The sequence below is a fragment of the Emiliania huxleyi genome (genome assembly GCF_000372725.1).
Source record: "Emiliania huxleyi CCMP1516 unplaced genomic scaffold EMIHUscaffold_87, whole genome shotgun sequence".
Taxonomy (NCBI): domain Eukaryota; phylum Haptophyta; order Isochrysidales; family Noelaerhabdaceae; genus Emiliania; species Emiliania huxleyi.
In genome coordinates, this window is record NW_005195508.1 from 306,875 (window position 1) to 315,107 (window position 8,233).

An 8,233-nucleotide genomic window follows, 5' to 3' on the forward strand; every position below is an offset into this window, starting at 1 on the left:
GCGCCTTCCTCCCTATTGTCGTCACCACCCTCGGCGGCATCGGCCCACCCGCCTCTCGAGATTTTCTCTCCTCCCTGTTCGCCAACTCAATGGCTGCCGAGCGCGCTTCTGGCGGTTCGGGCCAGCTCACCGCCAAGCGCCGCTCCGACTTCTTCCGCTCCATCATGGTGTTGCTAGTGCGAAAGCAACACCTCGCCACCGCCGACCTCGCCACCCCCGCTAGAGCGGCGCCAACACCCCCGCCCAAGCCCTCTACCCACAGGAAGCGTAGAGCCAACGCCAATGCCGCCAACCCGCACGCCGCCTCCTCGTAGCCGACTCGCCACCCCCGCCACACCGCCACCCTTGCCGCCGCCCAGCCCGCCATCGTCCTCGCCGCCGCCACTGCCGCCGCAGCCGCCCTCACCGACGACACCACCTCGCCGCCGCCGCCCTTGCCAGCGCCGCCCCCGCCGCTACCACCATCGCCTCCACCGCCCTCGCCATCGCCGCCCTCGCCACCACCTTGCAGTGCCGCGCGTATTTCTTTACGTGCTGCGTCCGAGAGCCGTATGGTTCTTGCACTTGTGCAAGATTGGACGTCTTCTGCCGCAGTCCCTTTGATGGGAGGCCCCAGGGTGGGGGCCACCTCGAACCCCCGGCCAGGGATTCGAGCGGAGGGTGCCCCGGATTCATCTATCCGTTGGGCCCCGGTACATTCATTAGAACTGATCACTTTGCGCAGCAGCCGTCCCTTCGCCGACTGGACGGCAGTGCGCTGCGTTGTCGCTCTGTCGTGCACGCTCTCGTGCCTCGTTGTTGTGACACGGGAGTAGAGTCGAGAGGTAGCCCTCGACGAGACGACCGGCGCTGCGATGCCAGACCTCACTGCCGCCGAGCTCAGCATTCCGGCCGAGCAGCACCCCGATCCCGCAAAGCCACTGGTGATACCCGTCGACTCAACAGTGGTGGGCTCAACCCTGCGCTTCATTCCGTGGTCTGTGGTGGGCAATCCGGCCTTCCTCCAGCTGCCCCCTCCTCCTCCGGGGATGCAACCGTCGTGGGTCCAGATTCCGCAGTGGGTCGCCATCAGTGCGCTGCTCCCCTTCAGTGAGCCCGAGCCCGCTGTGGCCACCCACTTTGACAGGCTCAGCGTCTTGCGGCTGGCCGTATTGGCCGCGGCTTGGCGCCGCATCCTCGGCGCCTTGTCCGACCTCGGCGTTTTCAGCACGGTGCACGTGGATGAGGATGCGTTCCGTACGGTGTGCATCCAGGCTCTGCACTCCCGCCAAATCCCGGTGCCCGAGCTCTATCTGCAGTGGGGCGATTTGGGGTACTCTGAGGCGATCACACCCTTGGGACCAGCGCCATCTGCAGAAGCAAAGGCCGTCGACTTCTTGCAGTACGCGACAGTCGGGGCTCTTTGCGACCCTACGGCCGACGTCCCGTTCGCAGCCCTGTCTGACATGACCCGCTGCTTGGGGCCCGTCTTCACGGCGGCAGCGCGCGTCGATCCCATGGGGAGCGCCGTCGTGGGGGCTGCATCGCTCGCCGCCGCCGCTGGTCACATCACTCCGCGAGCGAGCGATGGGCACCCCTCCCTGCTCGCTCGGCATGTGCTCATGTCTACGCCCTTACTCGAGGAGGCGACCGCTGGCCCTCTCCTGTCGGACTGATGGCCCGAAACAACTACCAAGACTTTGTCGAGCTCAACGTCTCTACCTGTGGCGCGACCGACGCAACTGCGGAGGTGTTAACTGCTGTCGGCAACAGCCAGCCGGAGGGCAACCTCGTTAGGAGGCTAGAGATCTCCCTCATCCGGGGGGAGGATCGCCCTGCCACAGCTACGCGAGCGACGCCAGCTTGCGAGACGTTCAATTCGAGCATTCGGGCCGCGCGACCTATGGAGACCCAGCCAGAGGCAAGCGTGGGCGCTGCCCAAGCGGATCGCCGGCAACTAGTGCCGCCCGCGCCTGGCGCGACCGCCTTCAAGCGCGGGCGGCCCGTGACTTTGCTCCATCAAACGGGACAAGGCAGAAACACAGTTGCACAGATACATGCCGGCGGCGCGACTCCCCCCCGCAGATCGTCCTCAGTGGGGGAGACCGCGACACCGGTGACGGAGCGCAGTTGGGAGTGTCTTCGGCTCACGCCAGGGCGCTCGTTGCTCCTCCGTCTCTTTGTATCTTCCATACTGCATTTATCAGAAGACGTATGGTTCTTGCACTTGTGCAAGATTGGGCGTCTTCTGCCGCAGTCCCTTTGATGGGAGGCCCCAGGGTGGGGGCCACCTCGAACCCCCGGCCAGGGATTCGAGCGGAGGGTGCCCCGGATTCATCTATCCGTTGGGCCCCGGTACATTCATTAGAACTGATCACTTTGCGCAGCAGCCGTCCCTTCGCCGACTGGACGGCAGTGCGCTGCGTTGTCGCTCTGTCGTGCACGCTCTCGTGCCTCGTTGTTGTGACCCACCGTGATCAGTGTCTACGGAGGGAGTGTCTTCGGCTCACGCCAGGGCGCTCGTTGCTCCTCCGTCTCTTTGTATCTTCCATACCGCATTTATCAGAAGACGACAGCAGAACCGACGCATCTCCACAACTCATCAGCACTCCGTTCTCGTAACGAGCGAGCGAGAATGCCCAACCATCACGTCCGCATCCGCTCCGGCCCCGACTCCATCGGTTGGGCCGGCCTGCCCTCGGACCCGCGGTACGGATGCCTCGATCCGCCGCCGTTTGGCAAGCAGTGCACGCTGCCTCGCGCGCTGGCTCTGGCGGCGTGCCTGTCGATGCCTCGCTGCGTCGCGGTCGTGTGCCCGTCGCAGGAGCCCTACCGGCCTGGCGGCGGAGGCAAGGTGCCCGAGCCGATTTGCCAGCTTCGGAGCCACGGCGATGCAGACGAGCGGCGGCACGGGATGTGCCGCCCGTCGGGCTGCGTGACGGCAGTGCTGGAGCCGATCGACGAGGCGCGGGCGGCGGCGGTGGCGGCGGCGGCGGCGGCGGCGGCGGCGTCGGCGCGCTCGCCGAGGGCGCATGTGGTCGAGGTTGACGACGCCGGCCACACGGCGCTCACCGATGAACTGCTTCCGAACGGCCACACCCGGTCGGGAGCCTCGTCGGCGGTGTACGATCGGCTGCCGCCGGAGGGGATGCTGAAGCTCTACACGGCGAAGCTGTTGCGCGAGGAGGGCGAGCGCAAGAGGGCGCGATGGCGCGGTGGAGTGCTGAGGAGGGGCCGGCGGCGCCGGCTGGGCAGCTCCAATGCGTCGGGCGCTATGTGACGGACGATCGAGACCCGCCGATGCTGCGTGCTTGAGCGGTCCTCTCTGGATTTCGTTTCATCTTTTGAGAGCGCCTTTTATGGAACGAACAGGACACACACCAGGAGTCTCTTACTTTCTCTTCTACGACACTGTCGTCAGACTTTTTCCGTCGACAGTGTACGACAGGAGACGACAAGTCACAAGAGAGAGAATCTCTCAGACGACAGTTGGACAGAACCGCCCGAGAGAGGCCCCAAGAGTGCGCGGAGAGTACAGAGGGAGTCGAGCGAGACCGTCACCGAGAGACTCTTCCGGAGGCGAAGCTGCTGCGCGAGGAGGGCGAGCGCAAGAGGGGGCGCGATGGGCGATGGCGCGGTGGAGTGCTGAGGAGGGGCCGGCGGCGCCGGCTGGGCGGCTCCAATGCGTCGGGCGCTATGTGACGGACGATCGAGACCCGCCGATGCTGCGTGCTTGAGCGGTCCTCTCACTCTGGATTTCGTTTCATCTTTTCGGAGAGCGCCTTTTATGAAACGAACAGGGACGCACACACCAGGAGTCTCTTACTATCTCTTCTACGACCACTGTCCGGCGTCCCGCGTCGACAGATCACAGAACGTGTTCAGTTCGGATAGAACCGCCCGCGAGCGCCGAGTCGACGGGGTCGAGAGACAGAGAGAGGCCCCGAGAGTGCGCGGAGAGTGCAGAGGGAGTCGCGAGCGAGACCGTCACCGAGAGACTCTTCCGGAGAGAGGAGCCCGCGACACGACACAGCACTTTGGCGAAAAATTGGGCCGCCGCGTCTCTCGTTCTCATATACTCTAAGCCCGCGTCTCGTGACGGAGATTGTTGCGCCTGTCCCTCGTCGATTGCGAAGCCCGCGCGGTGTTCGGTTCTTTTTAGATACAGTCTGACTAAATTACAGTGTGGCGGCTGCTGATTGGGCTCCCATCGCCCCAGCTCCAGAGGCTGCCGTCGGCGGTGATGGCGAGGCTGTGGTACTCTCCAGCCGACACAGCGACGGCGCGCGCCGCCCCGCAAAGGCCTCGACCTTCGTTGGCAGCAGCTGGTTCTGCTCGTCGCCGTGGCTCAACATGCCAGAGTAGCCATAGCCCCAGCTCCAGACAGCGCCGACGCCCTCAAATCCATGACTGTGCGCGTGTGCAGCCGACACAGCGAGGCCCTAGCGACACGCGCCTCTCCCCGACGCGTCCTCGACGCGCCCCATAGGCGCCTTCGTCGCGAGCATGCCCGGCGCCACGCCAAAGCACGACGCCGACGCCATCGAGCGGATCCGCGCGTTCACGCCGTGAGCATGACAGGTGGCAGCGGGGCGTGGCCGCCGCAGGGGCCAATGCGAGTGCCGCGACGCGTGCAGTGCCCGCGGCTCGAACCGCGGTGTGAATGTGATAATGAAAAGAGAGCGTTGGGCGTGAGATGCAGCGAGATATTGAGACATGAGAGACAGAGAGGCCCCAGCACACCCGCACGCCAGGCACATACTTACCGCTGCGCGCACGTGAAGTGTGTGTGTGGTGTGCGTGTGAAAAATATTTATGGACAGAGAAAAAAGTCATCGAAAGAGGCACCATCGCAACCATAGGTGGGCACAAGAGAAGGCACGCTGCCCGAACCGCGTGCCTCAGCGCACACGCTCGCTGAGCGACTCCGTGCACGGTGTGCATTGAGGGTTGCGGTCGCCGAGGACCTGGTGCGCATATGGCGCATCGAGGTCCACATAGAAGTCAGGGATGCGTTCGTTGACGGTCCGGGCATAGAGCTGGCACCCACAGCGCATCGTGAAAACACCGCCCCGAGAGGTCCGTCGATGGCAGGAGAGGGTGTGTACGGCATGTCCCGCTCCCTCCGGAGGCTGTGCTGAAGGCCTGCCGCCGCCCTCGCCGGCGGGTTGGCCTCGCACAGCAGCGCCGCGAAGCACAGCCACCGCACGAACACGACGCAGCCCTCGCCCTCTGGCTGGCAGCTCGAAGCCGCGCTCTTGCGCCCACAAGCGGATGCCCTCCGCCGCAAGCGAGGCGTGGAAGAGCAGCGAGACGGCCGTGACGCGACCGATGTCGGCGGGGTCGCAGCGAGAGAGGGAGCGCACGAGGAGCTCCGTGGGGAGGTCGAGGAGGCGGGTGGGCGGCGGCGTGTTCGGCGAGGGAGTGGCGATGGCGGAGGAGTCGGCGCGACGGCGCGAGAAGCGCGGAGAGAGAGTTGTTTTGTTGAAGCGCGGTGGGGCGGGACATCGCGAACAAAAGAATCGTGCCGAAAAAGAAAACATGCGACGCCGGACCCGACGGCGCCGAGGAAAAGAGGAAATGAACTCACCGTGCCGTGCCGGCGCCGGCGTCGTTGACGTCGGCTACGGTGCCGTCGGAAGCGGCAGCTGCGGCAGCCTCGGCGGCCGCGGCAGCCGCGTCGGTCGGCGGCGGTGGCTGCGGCGGCGGCTATGGGACGCGAAGCGACCGGGCGGCGGGGGAAAAGTTTTTTATCTTGCACAACACGCTGGCATGAGAACGGCGGGACTCCGACTGCAAACTGCTCACCGCCCCGCAGAGAAAAAGAAACGCGCGCTATAGGGCGCCGAACAAACTCAATGTCGGCCAGCGCCGCTCCGGTCGCGGTGCAGCGTATCGCTTCGGGCCCGACGGACACAGAGGTGCTCCTGTGGACGTGCCAGGAGATGTACGTGTACCAAATACCCCCGCTGAAGAACGAGTCGGGCCACCGCGCAAACGACTGGGACGTCAACAAGTGGCTCTGGTCGGGCAAGCTGAGTGTGTTCAGCATCGGAAACGTGGTGCAGGTGCGGCTGACCGACCCGACGAGCGGTGCGCTCTTCGCCATGTGCCCGGTCAACGAGCCCGGCTCCAAGGCCATCGACCCCGTCGTTGACTCGTCGCGCTACTTTGTGCTGCGGATCGACGACGGCAAGGGGCGGCACGCGTTCATCGGGATGGGCTTCCGCGACCGCGACGACTCGTACAACTTCAACGCGACGCTCCAGGACCACTGGCGCGCGGCCGCCCGCGCCCCTCCCTCCCCCTCGCCCAGCCCGCCCGCCCGCCCGTGCCCACGTGCCTCGAGAGGCCTCTAGCTGGCCAGATCAGCTGGCCAGATCAGCTGGCCAGATCGGGTGAGAGGTCGGCGCGCGCGCTCAGCCGACCGCGCGGCGCGCTCGCAGGAAGGGCGTGGCGCGGCAGAAGGAGGCGGACGCCATCCGCGAGGAGGCGGAGGCTGCTGCTGCGGAGGCGCCGCTGCGGGACCTCTCTCTCAAGGACGGCGAAAAGATCAGCATCAAGGTCAACCTGCCAAAGGGGGAGGGGCGGAGGTCGAGGGAGAAGGCGGCGGGCGGAGGGGGGCTCTCGCTGCCGCCGCCGCCGGGCGGCGGGCTCATCGCCCCGCCCCCGAAGCCCGGCATGCTCGCGCCGCCGCCGCCGCCATCTCCGGCAGCCGGGCCCGCCGTGCCGCCCGGCGCGCCACCCGCAGCAGCCATCGACGCGGACGACTTTGGCGACTTTGCAGAGGCGGGCGGCGACGGCGGCGGCGACGACTTTGGGGACTTCGCCGCGGCGGACGGCGCGGCGGGCGGCGCGGCGGACGGCGCGGGCAATGCGGACGGCGCGGAGTTTGGCGAGCTTGACGCCACGCCTGCTGCTGCTGCAGAGGACGCCGCTGGTGGCGACGGCGCGAGCGCGGAGGCCGGTGCTGCAAAGCCTAGAGACGGAATACCTCTGGACTGAGAAGTGCAGCCTGGTGGCTGCCCACAAGGCCGAGGCTGTGAGGACTGTGGGGTGTGGCGATCGCAGGGGGTGGGGAGCTCTCGTGTGGAGAGAGGCCAAGAGTTCAACTTCAAGAGACGCGGGCGACCGAGCCGAGTCCGGGTCTTCCCCCTGCCCCTGTTTTAAGTGACCTTCTCTACAGAATTCAGAAAGCCACGCACACACACGACACAGACACACGCGCGCGCACACACACCCACCATAGCCGAGATATACGGCTCTCTACGAACACTCACGATCAAACTGTGGAACCGGACACTCCAGTCTCCACGTCATCGGTCACGCAGCCCGCTCCGCTCTAAAATACGCCCACGCCAGAGCGTGCGTTGACGGCACTCTCGCGGGGTAGACGGTAAGACGACCGCGCTCCGCGGGGCCCGGGGCGTGCAGCGCATTCGGCGGCGTGCATCACAGCCCGCTCTCAAAAGGTTCGGAGCCGCCCATCACGCACGCGCCTAGTGATCCCTCCCGTGGAGCAGCGCCCGCCCCCCGCCGCCCCAGTGCTGCCTGTGCCGGGGTTGCATGTGCGAGCCCGCCCGCTGCCTTCCGATTGCGCCGTTGCCCCGGAACTCGAGCCGGCGGCCCTGGCCCCGCTCGACGTAGACCCGCACCGTGCTCCGCGGGAGAGGCCTCCCCGCGCGGTCGAAGTCGAGGAGCGTGAAGCGGGCCGAGACGCCCGCGAGGCCGAGAGTCTCCTAGGAAGTGTCCAGGAGGTGTCCAGGAGGTGTCCAGGAAGTGTGAAGACGCCCCGCGAGGCCGCGAGTCTCCCTCAGGTCGTAGCAGAGATCGTCGAGCAAGACACGCAGCTGCAGGGACGGATTCTGCTCGTCGAAGGCCTGCACGGTCTGGTGAGGCGCCCACTCGGCCGGGTCGCGGAGCCGCATCAGCGTGGCGTACACCCTGCTCCGCACCGCCCGGTCGGGGGCCGGAAGCGTCCGCAACGCGCCCACGTACCTCTCCGCGCTCGCGATCGCCTCGCGCGAGGCGGTCGAGTAGTGGGGCGCGAAGAGCGGTGCAGGCGACCCCTCGTGGTGGGCCTGCAGCTCCTCCTGCGTCCCATCGGTCATCGGGGCGTGGCCGCGGGCCATGTTGCGGCCGCGCGGCTCCGCGCACAGCGGGTTGGCGAGGTCCTCGTGCGACATGTCGTGGCTCTTGCGGCTCACCTGCGGCAGAGGGAGGGGAGGGGGGGGGGGAGGGGGCTGGGGGGGGG

At 66.8% G+C, this 8,233-nt stretch overlaps 3 protein-coding genes across 3 annotated transcripts in view; 2 read left to right on the top strand and 1 right to left on the bottom strand.

Moving 5' to 3' along the window:
- Positions 1 to 854: 854 nt before the first annotated feature.
- On the top strand, positions 855 to 1,940 carry EMIHUDRAFT_219680 (hypothetical protein; the record flags this gene model as incomplete). The annotated part of the gene is made up of 3 exons (XM_005758331.1): positions 855 to 1,542; positions 1,623 to 1,771; positions 1,899 to 1,940. 3 exons carry the CDS (start codon positions 855 to 857, stop codon positions 1,938 to 1,940), a joined length of 879 nt encoding a protein of 292 aa, XP_005758388.1.
- Positions 1,941 to 5,827: 3,887 nt separating this feature from the next.
- Positions 5,828 to 7,178, top strand: EMIHUDRAFT_438850 (hypothetical protein). The gene is made up of 2 exons (XM_005758332.1): positions 5,828 to 6,256; positions 6,426 to 7,178. Exons 1-2 carry the CDS (start codon positions 5,838 to 5,840, stop codon positions 6,982 to 6,984), a joined length of 978 nt encoding a protein of 325 aa, XP_005758389.1. The 5' UTR covers positions 5,828 to 5,837; the 3' UTR covers positions 6,985 to 7,178.
- A 253-nt stretch (positions 7,179 to 7,431) lies between these two features.
- The window catches only part of EMIHUDRAFT_453575 (hypothetical protein), a gene marked incomplete at its 5' end in the record, with an annotated part of 1,938 nt that continues 1,136 nt past the window's right edge, over positions 7,432 to 8,233 (bottom strand). The window contains 2 exons of the mRNA XM_005758333.1: positions 7,432 to 7,478; positions 7,769 to 8,153. Coding sequence (XP_005758390.1) covers positions 7,445 to 7,478; positions 7,769 to 8,153 — 419 coding nt within the window. The 3' untranslated portion in view covers positions 7,432 to 7,444. The remainder of the gene's footprint in view (positions 7,479 to 7,768; positions 8,154 to 8,233) is intronic.